Source organism: Xenia sp. Carnegie-2017, unplaced genomic scaffold (genome assembly GCF_021976095.1).
Source record: "Xenia sp. Carnegie-2017 unplaced genomic scaffold, XeniaSp_v1 HiC_scaffold_6, whole genome shotgun sequence".
Classification (NCBI taxonomy): domain Eukaryota; kingdom Metazoa; phylum Cnidaria; class Anthozoa; order Malacalcyonacea; family Xeniidae; genus Xenia; species Xenia sp. Carnegie-2017.
Genome location: NW_025813526.1, coordinates 566080 through 586299, shown reverse-complemented (window position 1 = coordinate 586299; position 20220 = coordinate 566080). Strand labels below are relative to the sequence as shown.

Sequence of the window (20220 nt, the reverse complement as noted above, 5' to 3'; positions counted from 1 at the left end):
AATCATTGCAAAATGGCGATAGCAGGGAGGGCACATTGTATATACACTTTGTGTATACACACTTGTTTATATATGATTTATCAAAAACACGTGGATACAGAAGAAAACAAACAAACTACAATGACAACAACTCATCAACCAGAACCAAAGCAACCTCGCTGCGTAAGAAAATGGTCAAATTTAAGTTTGTTTTGCAGTTATGTTTACGAGGTTTATCATGAGAAACACCAAGATCCTGACAGTACAGATGCAGAAGCCAGAGCTCAATATCCTTGATGGTCTTCAACTGATTGATGAAACTGTTAGATCACTGGAAAGAATACGGAACACTGAATCCGAATTGAATGATCAAATAGATGCGAGTGTTGAGTTTGCGAAGACTCTAGGCTCCAATCCCGAGGAAGCGTTTGCTAGATAGAGTAACAAAAGATCAAGCAGATGTTTGGATGACGACCCTGAGACTTTGGCAATTATGTTACTAAAAACTAACAATCGAAAAGGCATGATTGAGGTCCTCAATTCCCTCATCAGAGAATATGGAGATAACATAAAAAGTTGTTTGCAAAAGATAAAACCCTTAGCTGTTATCCTTCAGCCTCCACTGACTAAACGAAATTTTGAACAAGTTGAAAAGGTCACCGAACTTTTTCCTCCATCAATAAGCGTAGATTGTATGTCACTGTATGCAGAATTTGAGATTTTTGTTAACTTTGTAAATTTGACAGAAGAATAACGTTAAACAGTCCACGACGCCGGAGACACTGCTTTCAAAAATAAAGAAATTTTCTCAAACGTTTATAAATGCTACAAACTTCTGTTTACTGCTCCAGTAAGTGTGGCTGATATTGAAAGATCATTCAGCAAAATGAAAATTGTCAAGAACTACTTGCGCTCAACAATGAAAGGTGAAAGGCTGGAAGAACTCATTGTCTTCTCAACCGAGAAGGATTTAACAGATACAATTCTTCTGGATGTAGTACTAAAATCTTGGGCAGCCAGAAAAAACCGTAAATTCAGAATAAAATTTAAGTAAAAAGCAACACCTCAAGAGTACGATGAGACGATTCTCTTTTAAGACTTTTGATATGAGAACAAATATACATTGCTTTACTGTTATGTCCGAAACGGTTAAGGTTTATATTTCAAAAACAGTTTTTGTAATAATGTATGTGTTAGAAACCTAGTCTTCAATAAGGTATACTAATAAACCAGGCATGCAACAATAGAAATTATAATTTGCTAGCCATAATGATTTAAGGGGTTTTTGTGGGCAACGCCCTTTTGCAGGGCAAATTTTCTCCACACCCCCCATTACTTCAAGTCTAGTTACGCCCCTGAACGCGTTATGTTGTAATTTGACCTCACGTACATATACATAATTTATTCAATCTCGGCTTACTTAAGTTCCGTTGCGCGTTATACGTGTTTTTTTTACTTGGTAACTGTGACAGTCTTAATGACTTCCAAACGAAACAAAGTTGTCTTAAATAAAAATCCTATCTAGTTACTCGTATTTCATCCTCTATTTTATCCTCTATTTTAACGCTCTGCTTTACCATCAAACATTCTATCTGTACGGTTTTAATTTGTTTGCGATAGCCACGGCTGCCACGGAAATAATATTCTGCTTATAATTATAGGTATTCTACTTATAATTATAAGACACTTTCGACTGGACACAAACTAAAGTACTCGGACGCACACAAACAATACACGCACGCGAATTCAAAAAAGCTTAGTGCAATTAAAACAACGATACAATAAACAGACATACCAACATACCATCATATATTCACAAAAAAGGGACGGAAGAACTTCAAGCAACACTAAGACTCCAACAACACACTCTAATAATATTAACACCAATCACAATACACCAAAACCAATGACAACGCATTTCACACCATCCAATCATATTAATCCACCTGCTAATCCAATTAAACGCTCTAAACGTCTTCAAGAAGAAGGCTCGAAGCACGGAGTCGAAATGTCAATAGAATACTTTTATAAAAATCTGAAGATACTTTTATATTTTTTCAACATATAATATATATATTCTGCCTATAATTCCTTCTAGACTTGCAAAAATATGAGTCAATGAACGAAAATTTTGACTACAGAATGCTAGTTTTGTTTACATCCGGAATCATTACTTGGATTGCAGTTTATATGTTGATCAATTTATCTGGAGACACGACTCAATATTTAATTTTTTGGTGACTAAGTTTTTCGTCTAAAATAGTGCAAAAGGTTTTTGCAGACATCCCGTCATATCCAAATCTTTCCATTTTATAATGTAAAAAATTTCGTCCTGATGCCCTTGTACAAGCTGTGTTGGGGTAAAGATAAACCTTGGAAGCGATATATATAGAAAAACAAAGAATCATACAAGCCTTACATTTATTCTATGTACAGGCATTTTCCGGCTTAATGCCCAATTTTGATGTTTTGAACAGGTTTTTATTTTTCCGTCAAGATGAAATTTTGCTTAAAACTTGATATTTCTTTTCAAAAGGGAAAGTAGAAACAAATGACAGTGAAGTGCTACTTAGAACATCCCTGTACTGCAATAAATCAGTATTCTACCCTGCAGTTAAGAGCTGTAACTTGGAAATGCTGAAATGGCTTTACAACAAAGTATCAAATTCATTTGGTGTTTTGTTAAAAGAGCTAAAAGAAAACATAGATGAACTCGAGATCGTGATTGTTAACAACAACTTGGTTGGCATCCTAGGGTTTTTAGTAAGGATAGCCAATGAATCTACAGAAGGAATTAAACTACGTAAAGTACTCTGTTCAATATGTTTCAGGTACGTTTCATTTGTATGCCAAAATTTGATTAAAAATAACTTTAATCATTTCTTTGTTTTCTGTCTTATGGCTTTGATTGGATTTGACAAAATAAGTAAATGTGCAACAGGGGCGGATCTAGAGTATGTCAAATCCGTCGCGCGACTGATGTTTGAAATTCAAAAATTACCTATTCATATTAATTAAAAATTCATTAATTATTCTTACTGTATTATTGCATTTACTTCGTGATAAAAATCCAGGGGCCGGTTGTATAAAGCTCTTAACTACTTTTTAACTACACATTTTGCAGTTAAAAAGTAGTTAAAATTAACCACGCGGTTAAGTCGGTTGTATAAAAAAGTAGTTAGCGCTAAATGCAGTTAAAAGGTAGTCAAAGTTAACTATGCTATGGAGCATAGTTAACTTTTCAAAACACAGTTAAATATGGCGGCTTTACGTCTTATGGATATTTTTGAGCGAAATGCAATCGATCGGCAAGGTTTTTCCGACCATGACCTCCGAAAACGGTATAGATTTGGCCGAGAATCGTTGCAGCATATCTCACGATTGATTGCAAACGATGTACGGCCAACAACAAACCGTAACAAAGCCTTGTCAACCGAAGAGCAATTGGTCATTGCTCATCGTTTCTTTGCGTCCGGGAGCTTTTTGCAAGTCATTTGCGACACTCACGGTTAAAGCCACTGTTTCGAGAGTAGTGCGTAAAGTCGCACTTGCATTGGCTTCTAAGCACGCAGACTACATCAATTTCCCATCAAAAAATGAGGGAAAAAATGCTATTCGTACTGGGATGTATCAAATTGCGGGTTTTCCCTGCGCCATTGGCTGAGTTAATGGCACACTGTAGTGATTATTACATGAAGTACACCCACCTTAGTAACCGCGCCTAGTTTAAGATAATTACTTATAAAGAGATATTTTGTAAATTTTAATTTAGTGTTGAGTAAAGCCTTATCTTGAAAGGTTGTTCTTTGGTGTTTACTTGAATTCAAACTTCTACTTCAATTTACTCAACACTCTCCTTATACCTATGGATAAAGTTTTGAGACCTGAACGGTTTGATGTTATTCCGAACGCGCAAGGCGCTGCAAAACGTTGGACACACTGGCTCGCGACATTTGAGAACTTCATCGATGCAATACCGTCCATTCCTGATACACGAATAAATAAACTACACATTCTGGTGAATTATGTCACCTCTGATGTTTATCAACTGTTCTGTGATACTGAAACCTACGATGAAGCCATCACCACGCTGAAAATCTTATATGTCAAGCCTCCGAATGAGATTTTTGCTCGGCATAAATTAGCAACACGGAAACAACAAGCGGGCGAAACCCTTGACGAATACCTACAAGAACTGAAACACCTAAGTAAAGACTGCAATTTTCGTCAAGTCTCTGCTGCTCAATATCGGGATGAAGCAATTCGGGATGCTTTCATTAGTGGTCTATTGTCGGGAAGCATTCGACAACGTTTACTGGAGATTAAACAGTTGGATTTACAAACGGCATTTGATCAAGCTCGAGCTTGGGATTTGGCACAAAAATCATCGGATACATACAATTCGAATCCCTTCGCAAGCGCTGCTGTTACGGCATCTAACGGACATGACGAAAATAATGAAGAAGGACTAAGCGAGAGGTATTTAGCCTCCACTTTACGTTCCGCTAAGTGCTTCTTTTGTGGTAATAAGCAACATCCCGGTCATTATGCCCAACGAAAGAAACTATTTGTAATAAATGTAAAAAAAGAGGGCACTACCAAAGAGTTTGCTGTTCTTCAGCAGTAGTCTCTAATTTAACGCAATCAGCTTACATAACTCTAGCTGCAATGGGGGAGTCATTGCTAAGTTCATGTATTGACATTCGTTTAAAAGAAAGAACTGTTACAGCTCTGGTAGATTCAGGAAGTACTCATTGCTTCATACATCCTGATTTGGTTGAGCAACTCTCGTTGACAGTTCATCAGACCAAAGAAAAAGTTACGATGGCTACATGTAATTATTCCACAAAAATGCAAGGATATTGTCTTGGTGTTAAAAGGCCGGTTGTATTCTCAGGTTAAGCTATATATTCTGCCCAATCTGTGTACTCATGTTATTCTAGGGCAAACTTGGCAAGCCCTGCACGAAAGTGTCACTATCCAGTACGGTGCTGGAAACTTTGCAGTTTAACAGCTTTGAACCTAGACCCCCCACTCTTGTTCCAACATTTAACAGAGGGTTGTAAACCGATAGCTATTAAATCAAGGAAATATAGCCGAGAAGACAAAGAATTTATTACAACTGAAGTACAAAGGCTTCTAGATGAAGGTATAATTGAACCGAGTGAATCACCGTGGAGAGCACAAGTGGTCGTAACTAGAAACGATCGACAAAAAAAATAGATTAGTGATTGACTATTCGCAAACTATAAATAGATTCACACACCTGAATGCTTATCCTTTGCCTAGAATAGATGATATCGTCTCTAAAATCGCTCAGTACAAAGTTTTCAGCACCGCTGATTTGAAAAGTGCGTATCACCAAGTCCCAATTCAAAAAGAAGAAAAGAAATATACTGCTTTCGAAGCTAACCAGCGTTTGTACCAATTCCGTTGAGTACCATTTGGAGTAACAAATGGAGCAGCAGCTTTCCAAAGAATGATGGACAACTTTATCGCTAAAGAATGTCTAGAAGACACGTTTGTGTATCTTGACAACATCACGATTTGTGGCCGGGACCAAGCCCAGCATGACATAAATCTCGAAAAGTTCCTTCAAGCAGCTAGAAAGTGAAATTTGACGTTTAATCAAGACAAATGCTCCTTCTCAACAACCAGTATTTGCATCCTTGGTAGTATGATCGCTAATGGAGAAATAAAGCCGGACCCGGCACGATTGAGACCTCTGCGAGAGTTACCTGTCCCCCGTGATTTAAAAGAACAGAAACGGATTGTGCGTCTCTTTTCCTACTATTCTCAATGGATCAAAGACTTTGCAGCAAAAGTAAGACCACTGACACAGAATACTGTATTTCCAATGGTAGGCGATGCTCTTACTTCGTTTAATCTACTTAAGTTCGATTGTCGAAAATCTGTGAAGCTGTTGACGAAGCACAGCCCTTTCAGGTGGAAACAGACGCTTCCGAGTTTGCTCTTTCAGCCACTCTCAACCAAAACGGTCGCCCAGTTGCGTTCTTTTCGAGGACGTTAAGCGGATCAGAACTTAAGCACGCTTCAGTGGAGAAAGAAGCAGCGGCTATTGTAGAGCCGTGAGGAGTGGAGACACTACCTTACGGGTAAGCATTTTATGTTAATTACTGACCAGAAGTCAGTACATGTTTGATACCAAGCAAAAGAGCAAAAGTAAGAACGATAAGATAATGAGATGGAGGATGGAACTATCCACTTATGATTTTGATATAATCTACAGAGCAGGGAGAGAATGTACCAGCGGATACATTTTCTAGGATAAGAGCAATGTGCATGACCTCCGATAAGCTGATAGAGCTTCATGAATCTTTGTGTCACCCAGGAATAACGCGGATGGCACATTTTGTTAAAAACCGTAATCTCCCTTTCTCTATGGATGAAATTAAGCTCATGACACAGTCCTGCAAGATATGCAGGGAAAGTAAACCTCAATATTACAAAGCAGAAAATTTCCATTTAGTAAAAGCGATTCAACCCCTCGAGAGACTTAGTTTGGACTTCAAAGGACCATTGCCGACGATTAATCATAATAAGTTTCTTCTTACTATAATAGATGAATATTCTAGATTTCCCTTTGCTTTCGCTTGTAAAGACGTTAGCGCGGAGTCAATTACAAGTTGTCTCTGCGAATTGTTTTCGATTTTCGGTATGCCTGCTTACATACATTCGGATAGAGGTTCTGGCTTTACGAGTGCAAAAGTTAAAGACTTTCTTCTCCAGAAAGGAATCTCGTCAAGCCGAACCACACCATATAACCCAGAAGGGAACGGCCAAGTAGAACGTTTGAACGGCACTCTATGGAAGACTATTTCCCTCGCGATGAAGACGCGAGGACTACCGGTCAGCTGCTGGCAAGAAGTTTTGCATGATGCTCTTCATTCCATCAGATCTCTGTTGTGCACCGCTACTAATGTAACACCGCATGAACGCCTCTTTATTCACCAACGAAGATCGACGAGTGGAACTTCCATACCAACGTGGCTATCCAAACCTGGACTGGTACTGTTGAAGCGTCAAGTAAAACAATCTAAGTATGATCCATCCGTCGATGAAGTAGAGCTAATCGAAGCAAATCCTCAGTATGCGCATGTAAAATTTCCCGATGGAAGAGAAGATACTGTAGCCACTGGTTCCTCGCTCCACAAGCTGAGGAAAAGAGAGTTATGCGAGAAACCGCTACCACTATCGCCTTATAAAGATAATACTGTAGACGACCCACGTCAATCTCCTTTGGCCACAAAAGACGCTAGGAAACTAAATAATAGTTCGCCAAAGAAGGAGAGGGAACTCACTGGAGGATCCTCTACCTGATCAGTCGTCTTCACAACAGACACTACCGTTACGCCGCTCGCAGAGAAAAACAAACCGACCGCCTGACATATACATAACATTGAACTAAAAGAAAAAACAATCAGGCAGGACCAGTCTTATTTAGATTACTTAGTATAGATTATATAGTTATTTCAAATAGGAGATTGTAGTGATTATTACGAAGTACACCTTAGTAACCGCGCCTAGTTTAAGATAATTACTTATAAAGAGACATTTTGTAAATTTTAATTCAGTGTTGAGTAAAGCCTTATCTTGAAAGGTTGTTCTTTGGTGTTTACTTGAATTCAAACTTCTACTTCACACACATATACGTATAATTGCTCCTTCCCAAAACGAGCCAAATTATGTAAATAGAAAAGGATACCACAGCATAAATGTTCAAGTCATTTGTGATGACAAAGGTAAATATGAACATATTAAACATGTTTAATTAATATTCAAAACCATAATGTACTAGACTTCAAGAACCATAATATAATACACTTCAGAAATCATATAATAGATAATCAAAACAATAGAATTTTACAAAGTTATCCACTTAATTTATCTTACAAGTATTAATACGACCTACTTGATATAAAATTTCCAAAAATTAATTTTATGCAGGCAAATTTATCAATGTGGTAGCACGATGGCCAGGATCATGTCATGATTCATTCATCTTCCGGTCCTCTACCACTGGTAGAAGGTTGGAAGAAATGGATCATGCAGCAAATAATGATGTACTGTTGGGGGACAGTGGATATGCCTTACGGTCATTTTTGATGACTCCATACCTCCATCCAGTGCATCCATGCCAAAAAAAATTTTAACAAGGCACATAAAAAAAACAAGGTGTTTGGTTGAAAGAACCATTGGCATTTGGAGAAGAAGGTTTGATGTTTTGCATTCAGAAATAAGGTATCAGTGAGTCTTTATGAGCCTTAATACAACATCAAATCCTAGCAAGCATGTTTACTCTATTTAGGATGAAACCAGATAGAGTCTGCACCATTATAATGGCTTGTGCAGTATTCTTTGTTTGCAATAGACGTCACTTCCCGTATTTCCACTGTCATCAATTATTCATATTTCCAGCTGAAGGGCAGGTAAATAGATAATATCATAAGCGTGATTGCCCTTCATGTGTTCTTTATTCAAATATGCTGGATTGCTGTTCAGTTTTTACTTGCTCTAATCGAGCTAATCGAGAAAAGGATAAAGGCTATTATAGGATACCGAAAGGAATTCTCCAGGGAAACAAAAAAACTAACAAAAGACGTCGTGAAAGGTGGCAGAAACCTCTCATTGTCCTCGAAAGGATCGGCCCCCATGCTCGCGTATGTGGTGAACATTTTGTTAAAGGTGCGTAGACGAACTTTGTGATTCAATATTAAAAGCAATTGCGAGTTTGAACTGAAGCGCCTTGCAAAATGTCTATTGACTCTATGAATATAATTGTTTACATTCATCATTTTTGTTCCAAGGTCGTCAAAGCAATGTCTACGACGAACACGACGTTGATTGGCCTCACTTAAATTGGGTCACCAGAAATTAAATCCTATTCGTGAAAGTGCCTTTAAAACGATCGGTTAAAAAAAGCGAGATTAAACGACGCCATTCCGAAGCCGTTGCCCTCCTTGATTTACAAAAGCAGCCTCGACTGGAGTAACGTCCATCAAAACATGAACAGGGAGAAAATAACTTATATTTACAATAAGGTAAAAGTATTTTATATTTGCTTTTCGAAAAACTTTGTACTTATTCATAGTTTTGCTTCAATAGAGTCAAATATCAACCATGGATGCCAGACTGAAAGACAGGTTCAACATGTAGAGTGCCAAACAGACCTAACAGTCAACTATTTAAAGTCAATGGAAGAAGACATAAGAGATGCAATGAGGAACTATGCATACTTAAAGAGAAAGCCAAGCACTAATCAGTAGAAAAATCTTTGAAAAGGATAATGAGACCAAGTTTTACACTGGGCTGCCACCTAATTGTTCTTACAGGTTTAGTGGTGACCCTTTATAACATACGAAGAGATCTTCTTTGGGAAAGTTCGAGCTTCTGGTTCTGATGAGATTGAAATTAATTCTTCCACTACAGTATTTAGCTTACAGGTTTGGAATATCATGCTCCACAGCATCAAGAATTTTTCACAAAATTGTTACCATCATGCATGTGAGTGACAAACAATTAACTGAAGCTAGTGGTATTTTTGGACAATTTATTACCTGGAGATGTTGTTCTTGCTGATAGAGGTTTTAACATTGAGGAGAGTGTTGGGCTTTATTGTGCTTCATTGAAAACACCAGCATTTACAAAAGGGAAAACACAGTTATCACCATATGAAGTGAAAGAGACCCGAAAAATTGCAAATGTAAGAATACATGTTGAAAAGGTTATAGGACTGGTTCGTAGAAAGTACCAAGTTCTTCAAAGTGGTGCTCTTCCGATAGAGTACATGTACAAAGAACCTGGCAAAGTACAATCAGTAATTGATAAGATAGCAGTCATATGTTGTGCTTTAACTAATTTATCTCAATCTGTAGTCCCTGTGGAGTAAAACAATAGTCCCTAAAATTGAAAACTTTGAGAGCAACATATAAGAAACATCTCCATCTATTTTATAAATAAACATCTTCATCTGTTTAACTGAAACTTTTGATATATTTATTGCTACTTGATGGCTGGAGCAATGTTTGCTATAAATATAATGCATCTGTCCATTCTTCCATTCATGCAATTACACAGTTCCATTTCCAATTCCATTACATTACAGTTCCATTCCAAATCTAGATATATTGTGACCAGTCCATTTCCATTGTATTTACATTCCATTTCCATTATTTTACTTCGGACCCAACCTGGCAAAAAAGTTGTAAGCTTCAAGACTTTTATATGCTTTCATTTGTTTCTTCGTATAAATGAAGTTTGAACGACCAAATAATATGAAATGTCAGGAAACTGCAAGTTAGGGAAATTGTTATGATCGGTTAAAAAGTCACTCTTTTTTAGAGAATATGGATCCAGTCCATCACATAAGGAAAGCGTCTCTTGGTATCTCGACTTTGCTTTGGTTGAAGAGATAAAAGTACTCGGACACAAATTTTCGTTGTTGCTTTGGCTTAGTTATAGTAGCATTGGCCGCCATATTAGTTCTTTAGCCCTTCACTTGAAAGCCGTAAAAACATTTTGAAGCAATAAATCACGTGATTGCAAACAAAGAATTGCATAACATTTGCATTCTAATGCAACAGCCTGAAGCTGAAGAAGATGAGTTCGGAGAGGATGCACTGGAATAAGAAAATGAAGATGTTTGGGTGGATGCAGGAGAAACAGATGGAATAGCAGCAAGGGAGCATATGGCACAAACATATTTTAGCTGACTAGTTTAAAAGAAAAATTAAGGTTGTTCATTGATTTCAACTATCCTCTCAAGTAACTGTAGTTCAGTTTTCTGCTTCTTCAACTCTAGGTTGTGCTTCTCAAACAACATTTTCTTTTCAATTGAAGGATTTCAACATGAGTTGTTGAACATCATTTTTCATCTCTTGAGTCTTTGGTCGTTTCTTTGAATGTTCTCGATTCTTCGCCTGTGAATTAAGTTCAATACAATGCACAAATAGATTTTATAAGCTATGAATACAACAATGGATATAAACATAATTAAATGCTCACATTGTGATAGTGTGGATGTTGTTGGTATTGGAGTCTTGCTTAATGCTATGTCCTCACCACCCTCAACGTCTTGGTCGGTTTCGACCAAAGTGCTCAAGTGAGATGAATTACTCTCTTTCTATGCAAAACGTTAAAAAATGAAAAGATGAAAACGTATTACCTTTTTTGTTTTACTGTATATTTTTCCATTATGCAAACAAATCATCAAAACTTAAATTAATACAATCGTTTCATTAAGCATATAAAATTCATATTTCGTATTTTGTATTTATAGCATCGTTCATTAATGTGTTGGTACAAGCTTTCAAAGTGCAGTTTGCCTATTTGGTGAAATTAACTCATCACACTTGGTAAATTTCACTTCATATTTTAAACAAAATTCCCAAATTGTATGGTCTTGTTGCGTTGGTATCAACAGTATTATCTAGTAGTTAATCTTATAAGTTTTAAAAGGAGTACATTTCGAGTGTTCCATCTTGAGCTTTCTCGTGCACGAAATGGCGTTTAATATCAATGTGCTTTGTCCGCTTGTGTATCACTGGATTCTTTGAGATAGCGATTGTACCTTGATTATCTTCATGTATGGTTGTAGCCGCAGTACAATCTATTTGTAGGTCTTTCATCAGTTGTCGCAGCCATACTAATTCTTGGGTTGCATAACATAACGCAATGTACTCCTCCGATTACGACGTTGAAAGAGCCACTGTTGGTTGTTTCTTGCTTGCCCAACTGATTGCACCACCTGACATAGACACATTTCCTGAAGTTTACCGTCAATCGTCTGTGTCAGAGGCCCAGTCTGCATCAGAGTATCCCTCTAAATCGATACTGGTTTTTTGGTACTGCAGGCTTAGTTTACAAGTTCCTTTCAAGTAACGAAAGATGCGTTTCACAGCTGGATGTGCTTCGTTCAGTGCTGTGTTGAATTTGGCTAATGTTTTACTGCTTGAGCTATATCTGGACGGGTAGCAATTGCCGCGTATAAACTTCCTACCATTGACTGATGAGTGAGAATCGTCGACTGATTTGCTGTATCCATCTTCTTTAACAAGTTTGACGCTTACATCCATTGGCGTAGACACTGTCTTGCAATTATATATACTTCTTCTTCTTGTTGATGTATTGCTCTGATTAATACATTCTTTATAGTAATACTTCTTTCCTAGGCAGTGGGCGCCCATATCTTCATCTTGAATTGGTTTGCCAAATTGGCCTTTAGATCATTTATCTCTTCTTCAGTTTCAGTCAGAATTATGAGGTCATCAAGGTGAACAGTGATAATCGCCTGCTTATCTTTGAGAAAACGAATACGCGGGTCTCCTTCACTCTGAACAAATCCTAATGATAACATAAACTCTCTGAAAACCTTATTCCAGCAACGTGGACTTTGCTTTAGACCATAAAGCGATTTTTGAGACGACACATAGCTTTTCTCCTGGTTTTGTAGCCTTCGGGTTGTTGCATGTATATTTCCTCTTCCAATGTTCCATTGAGGAATGCCGTTACTACATCCATTTGATGGATCAACATAACTCGAGATACACCAAAAGGCAGAAGAGTGCGAATTGACGAAAAACGAACCACTGGAGAGAATGTCTCTTCATAGTCAATTCCATATTTTGCAGAAAACCCTAGCCACCAGACGACCTTTAAATCTCTCTACCATTCCTGTCTCATCGTATTTCACTTTAAAGACCCACTTGCAACTGATAGGCTTACGTCCAGCTGATAATTCGACTAATTAGCAGTTCTCATTCTCTAGTAAAGACTGGTATTCTGCATCTGCAGCAGCTTTCTATTTCGTTGCATATTCACTATTAGGGTTTTCTGGCTGTGGATCTCAGATACGTAAAGTGCTGCATACCTCGATGTAGTGATCCCAGCATACTCGTGTGGTAATATACTGGTGGATTTCTCTCTTTCCTGAGCGTCGAGGCTCATTTGGGGGATCTTGTTGTTCATTTCTTGTTGCACGAACTTGTCCCTTTATTTCTGTTTCTTCTTCAGCACACTGGGTAATATCTTCACCACACTTCATTTGAGCTTTTGTTGATCCAAAATCTGTTTCATTAAATGTAACGTCCCTCCGAATAAAGACTTTTTGTCGATTCTCATCATACAGCCTGTATCCTTTCTGTGTAAGGCTGTAACCAACAAATCTCATCTTGACTGCCTTTTGGTCGAATTTCTGGCGCACCGCATCCGGAACATGAGCATAAGCAGTACAGCCGAAGACACGAAAATGGGACACATTTGGCTTCTTTCCATACCATCTTTCATACGGAGTTGCCGCAGTTGCAGTCGTAATTACTTGATTTCTTATGTAGGCTGCATAGCATACTGCTTCAGCCCAAAAAGCTTTGGACAGTTCAGCATGCAAAATCATAGAAAGAGTTGCTTCTTAGATTGTCCGATTCATGCGCTCAGCTATCCCGTTCTGCTGGGGTGAATGTGGCACTGTTGTCTCATGACAAATTCCTCTCTCCTTTAAAAAAATCTTCAAACTCAGTGGGTGTATATTCACCCCCCTTGTCCGTGCGTAGTGTCTTTATCCTACGCTCTCATTGGTTTGTGACTGCTGCCTGCCACTCCTTGAATTTTCCAAGCACTTCTGACTTGTGCTTCATTGGATATACCGTAACACATCTGGAGTAATCATCAATGAAAGTGACAAAATATCTTGCACCTCCAAGGCTTTCAGTCTTCATAGGTCTGGCAACATCACTATGAACCAACTCCAATCTTTTGGTTGATTGAATATCTCCTACTGGCTTAAATGGTGTGCGTTGTGCCTTTCCTTCTGCACATGCCTCACAAAAGCTTGAATTGCAAGATTTGGTATGTCCATCTGTGATAAGTTGCTTTGAAGCCATAGTTTTCATTTGACCGACATTTAGATGTGCCATTCTTTGGTGCCATAGATCAAGTTTAGTGCCACTTTTATTAGCAACTGATGCTTGGTTTCCCGGTTTGTCAACTTTACAATCAAGTTGATACATGTTCCCAACTAGTCGACCGCGTGCTAGCTTGCCCATTGGAGTTCTTTATCCAACAGAGACTGTGTCCAAATTGAACCACTTTGCCTTTAGATGCTGCTGCGTGCGCTAAAAGATTTATAGCTATCTTTGGGACGTACAGTACCTTTGTCAAAATTGATTTCTGTTGATCTTTCTCTTTACGTCCAAGTATCATGGTGATGTCAACTTGTCCATACCCATAAGCATTCACATAACGACAGTCTCCAAGTGTAACAGGTTCTGGCTTTGGGAACTCGCAGTAATTTACCAAAATATCGCGACTAGCTGTCATATGTTGCGAGGCTCCTGAATCAATTATCCAACAATTGTTTCATTCTGTTTCTGTCATTCCTACGACAAACACATTACCTCCAGAGTTTTCATTTACGTTTCCATCACTACACACCAAAGCTGCTTTATGCTTTGATAAATTTCCCTGCTTGTTTCTATACTTATTCTCCCCTTTCTTTCTTTTGGGACAATTTTTGATCACATGGTTTTCTTCCCAACATCCATAGCATTTGATGGGCCTTCGATTGTTTTTATCATGCTGCAAAGCAATCTCACCTTTATCGATTTTGCCACAATCATCCTTGCTCTTCTATAAGCTACGCTTTTGTTCTTCTTTCATGAGTGCTTGATGCACTTGATATAGGCTAAGCTCATCTCCCTTTGCAGTCAATGCAGTTATTAGAGTGTTGTATGATCGTGGAAGGCTGAGTAAAAGGGCTACAATATGCTCATCTTCAGGGATTGATGCCTTGATGGCTGCAATTTGTTCAGTGATTTTCTTTATGTGACGTAGATGTTCAACCAAAGAATCAGAATCTTTAAATTTCATAGAAAAGAATTTCTGCTTTAAAAGCAATTTGTTTGCCACAGTGTTTCTTGCAAAGCGTTCCTTCAATTTATCCCAGATTTCCTTTGGTGTTTGGCATTCGGTTATCAGATATACAGATCCGAGTTGATACTCGTTACAAGGAGGGCTTTTGTTTTCTTTTGTGCCTTTAAGAAGGCTATTCTTGCCCCTGAACTGATGTCAGAAGCGTCTGGGTTAGTCACCGATCCATCGACGTGTCCCCACATATCCCTCGATTCAAGTATAGCTTGCATTTGGTATTTCCACACTTGCCAAATCTTTGCACCCATAAGTTTATTGATAAATAACTTGTCGTCTTGCGCCATTTCAACTGTTTTTAATCCACTAAACACTTCTTAGTTTAATAAACAGTTTTTCCAAGGGTACCTGGGCCCATAACCTGTTCGTATTACGACATATTTCAGCAGAGAAAACACTTTGAACATAAAAGTAAGTTTTTTATTACGAAAAAAGAAAAAACACAACGAACGTCGTGCGAACGTACACATGCGCCCACGATATAACCTTAAACATAGTTAATACTTCATAACAACGTAGTTAAGAATGTTGAGTGTAATTTATAACATGAAATCCTAACTGGAGGAATGTTGGAACTTTTTTGAAACTCTATCAGCATGTACAACCTACATGATCTGTATTGCAATGTTCAAATTCAAAGTTGTACACAACGCATTGTTTATTTATGAGCGACGATTTTAATTCTGAGACTCTCATTATACCTATCAATTTCTTACCACTTTTTATAAGTCGTAACGACAGACGAATAATCATAATCAAGATTAATAGCTCTAAAAATTCTATTCTCGATTCTTTCCTGAGCTGCTAAAGCAAAGCACTCAGTTCTCTTTCGCAAATAACTTGCTCTAAGTTATTGCGAGGATCTTTCGTTAGCAACTTCCGATACAGTCCTCATAGCTACATTTATAACATGCAATCTTTTTTTCTAAAAAACTTTTTCTCATTTTTTCTGCTAATTTGTTTCAAATATTTATTTTTTATCTTTTCTTTAATTTTTTTGTCTTTTGACAAAATTAAAAAATGGGATAAGTAAGACTAGTTCTGCAAACTGTGTTTATAAGTCACACGACTTAATAATAAAATTAATTTCTCGTGCTTAATAATATAAATAAAAAATTCTTAGTATTGTTCCATAAGATTGCAGTAAAGAAGTTTTTACTTTCCACTTTGAAAACACTTAAAATCGCTTTTTTTATTGTCAAATTTTCTTATCAAAGAGTTGAAGGAAGTCATGTTTTTTTCACTTTTTTGTCTACGTGGGGGATTAAAGCAAGTGATGTTCCGTTTCTTATAAATTAGGGCAAGCTATAATGTTATAATGTTGTGTTATAAATAATGTTATATTATCTGTTTTATTGTATAAGAAACTTCTTCAACTTCCACATACTCTCTTTTATTTCTTATAGTGCTGTTGTCTTGAACAAAATTGATTTAGTGAAGACTTTTTTTGACGTTAAGTATGCAAAAAAAGTATTCTCATGGTGTGCTTCTGGAAGGAATGTTTTTTTCTATGCCGTAGAAAATTATGCTATGTTAGAACGTCTCTTGGTTGCTGCTAAAGAAAAACTAGATGTAAGTTGAGAGTACATTGGTGTTATGTTACTAGGTCTTATACAGTTTCAAACAAACGCCTTGTAGAGTGCATGATCTTCCGTTTTTTCGGTGGCATTAGCCAAATATATCAGTCTAGTTAAAAAGAGCTTTACAAAACACTTGTTTTCTGTTTTCTTAGGTGCTTTTCTCAAATGTCGCTTTCTTTCTGTGGTTTTAATGTGGCCACCCATACACTAAAACCATGCATCAATTAATTGTTTATTACATCTCTCTACATTGCTAATATAGCTAATATAGCTAATATAGCTAATTAATCAAATGAAAAAGTCGTGTATTAAGTTGTTGGGTAAACTCACACACTCGTCAGTTTTTCGGACTCACGCTATTTTGCTGCAATCTTTGACAAACTCATTCTTTGCATTCTTTCATATTCATCTTGTTATGTTAAATCTTTAACTTATCTTCACTTTATAATAAAGTTAATAACTTTACTTTTTTGTAAATACTTTAAGTAATTCAGCCACTTTTTGCTGGAATGTAATATCCATCATTAAATACCTCATAATATATACCAAACTACACTATAGATTGCTCAGTCGAGTAGGTATATTACGTCTCACGCAAGAGGACTGGGCAAAAGTATGGCGTTCAAATGCAATTTTGACAAGAAATTTTATTTATAAAGTAATCAATTGCTAGGTTTGGGACATAAATCCAATTGAAATATAATTCAAAAAAGCCTAACTTAATTGTAATATATTCCTTTTATAAAAACCCCGTAGACTGTATCTGCTGATCGGGAAATCTGTTATCAACAATCTTAAACGTTCCGTAAGCCCTCTCCTCTTTATTTTTTGTTTTGTTTTCTGTTCTTTATTATCAAACAAAATTAACTTAAATTACATAGGCAATTTTCAGTTCAATTATAAAGTCACGTATGTGTCAACGACTTTCATTTGTTTATATCTCATGTGATGCGATACAGTGTATCAATAACTGAACAGAAAAATAGCTGATTAATGTTATTTATTTCTTACTTACTAATTTCAAAATCTTTATAGCACAAAAAAATACCAAAAATTCTTGATGAAACAGACAATACCAATTGTTCAGTTCTTCATTTTGCAGCTTTGGCTAATCAAGGAGAGGTAGGTAATGCTCTTTTGTAGTCAATAAGAAAGTTTCGAGTAATTATAAATGTGTCCTAATGTATGTTGAGAAAAAAATTATAAGAGCTTTTTAAGAAAAATCTGCATTTTTTATTAGCTACTTAACTTATTACAGTGATAATTTATTGCAGTCAAGTTAGAAAAAAGTTCAAGTGTCCATAGCTAACTCCAGAATATTTAACGCAATGGTACTGTCGCCAAAAAATTAATATTCCAGTTTGAACGCACTTCTGGTAAGCTTAAATGAAATATGGAGAGCAAGAAATCTAAAAAAGGTCAATTTTTTGACGTCTCCCAGGAGAAAATTTTAAAAACGCTATGCTGTTATTACGCATATTTATCGTAGTTAATTACTTGTGACCATCCTAAATTCTTAGTTCATTTTCCAAAATTAGCAGTCCTAGTTGACGTTTATAGTTATATAACCTAAAAAATATTAGGTTTTATGAACTATGCTGGATTACTCAGCATTGAAAATGCCAATACATTCAATATTCAAATCAAACTCAAAAATCCAAATACTTTATAAATAATGTTTAATAACATTAATTAAGATTTATAGTTGTTTTGCCAATCAGAAAAATTTTAAAATCCATTTTAATTTAAGACTAATTGCTTGATAAATCTTTTTTTATATATTTTCTATTTTTTTGGAAAATTTGTTGTAGTAAAACATATTGCATAAGTATAGTATGAAAAATTTGCCTCTTCTTTTCTGAGGTAAAGTACAAGCTCTTCCTACTTCATTTTATTGTAGTTGAAAATTGTAGAAAAATGCTCCTTCAGTTTAACTATGAGCAGTTTATTCATCTTTTTTCAGGCCTTTTCTACTCTTGTTAAATTCGGCGTTGAATTTCATCCAGATCGTGACATGCAAGTACCAATAAACTACATTTTGGCATGCTTAGAAGGACTTCCTCGTGAAAACGAACACGTACTTCCTATCATAAGAGAAGCAGTAAAACTGTATTGTGGCACCATATTCTCTGCAAAGTCTGAGTATGTACATGACTGTTTGATGCATTTAGTCGAAAACGGTATGGTTGATATTGTAAAATACCTGATGGAATTAGATTTGCCAATTGACCTGAAGAAAAGGTAAGAATACCTGTTTGTTAGAATTGCATACATTCTCCTCTTCCATATGCTGCTCTGTATTTTTATCAGTTGACCTGATAAATTGGTTAGATATTGTTACTGTTGTGCAATATTATCAGTGGCTTTGCGTAACAAAGCGTTGAATGTGGATGAGTTATTCATTTATTCAGTTGAGCCGATCTCGATTCTTTTAAAAGTAACTATGCCTTAGAAAACTCATACAAGGGGCAGTACCCTATAAAAATTAATATAAGTAATTGGCTTTAAAAATTTCAAACAAAAGCTTAAATGTGATAAGACCACCACCGTACTGTACTGATCATTTTGATCAACCTAACTTCAAATCAAATTGCCTAGAAAAATTGACCCTTAAATTTTTTTAGCGTTAAATTACTGACAAACATTGGTTGTCACTGTCAGTGTGCTATGCAAATATTGCCTTGTTTAAACAAGTCCATCGTAGAACACTAAATGTGTTCTCTTTTAAGGGGTCTGGATACATCAAATGGAAATGCTATTCTCAGCATTTTAGTGCAATGAAAACAATTAATAACTGACAATAAATGTTCAGTTTTGCTAACATGCAACTAGCTGTCAGATAATTGACGCTTAAATGGAGAGAAAGAAAGAAAGCAAAGAAAGTATTCACAAAGCAGATCAAAAATTTTGGGCATAAATTCCTTATCATCATTCGAATTTCATGAGTTAGCAAAAGAGTAAAGAACACTTGAGAGAAACGACGATTTTTTTGAAAGCAAACGTGTTTCGACATTATCAGAATGCCATCTTCAGTGCAGAATGGTTAGTGTTAAGTAATATGATACGTAATATGATATGAATAAATTAATTACAATGAATAGGATTATGATTTAGTTACAAAATTATAAAATATTTACAAAAAAGGAAAAGAAAAATAAGTACTAAGAACTTATAACAAAAAATATTATTATAAAGTAAATATAGTGTTGTAGTGGTGAACTTGGATATTTAAATCGGGATTAGTTTTATTAATGTGTAGAGCTTCCTGTTAATTTATTGTTAAAGCACAAGCAAAACGACATACATTTAATAGTTTTAGTTGTATAAAGAGCGTTGATCTAAGCCATGCAGTGTAGAGCAGAACTCAAGTTAAAGTGTGAAAATTTTTAAATTAGCATACAATAAGTAGTGCTTACTAGATCATGTGACTAGCACTATGATCAGATGTATAATACTTTGTTTAATACATATGTAATGTATCGTCATTCCTAAAGCCCGCCGCACACTGGTGAACTTGCCGCGCGTACTTAAATCGTTTGCCAATTAATAACTTTTCTTTATTTAACATATCGATAATGTTAGAGAAAAGTAAAATATCATCTACATGAATAGACAGGATGACAAAATTGATTCTCCCATCCTTTGCTTTGATCGATTTCATATAAAAACATTGGTCTGAATCGGCTTGTTTGTACCCACTTGTCTTCAAGTAATGATCTAT

The 20220-nt window shown here is 36.2% G+C and overlaps 1 protein-coding gene and 1 long non-coding RNA gene across 4 annotated transcripts in view; both read left to right on the top strand.

Annotated features, from left to right (window-relative positions):
• LOC124456754 (transient receptor potential cation channel subfamily A member 1-like) overlaps positions 1–20220 on the top strand; it is an 82049-nt gene that overhangs the window by 20744 nt on the left and 41085 nt on the right. For all 3 annotated transcript variants that reach the window (XM_047007101.1, XM_047007100.1, XM_047007102.1), the window contains 4 exons: positions 2516–2810; positions 16326–16491; positions 17535–17621; positions 18463–18740. In XM_047007101.1, the coding sequence (XP_046863057.1) occupies positions 2516–2810; positions 16326–16491; positions 17535–17621; positions 18463–18740 (826 nt within the window). The remainder of the gene's footprint in view (positions 1–2515; positions 2811–16325; positions 16492–17534; positions 17622–18462; positions 18741–20220) is intronic.
• Positions 7558–8573, top strand: LOC124456760. The gene is made up of 2 exons (XR_006952448.1): positions 7558–7742; positions 7948–8573. It is a non-coding gene; the product is annotated as an uncharacterized LOC124456760 (long non-coding RNA).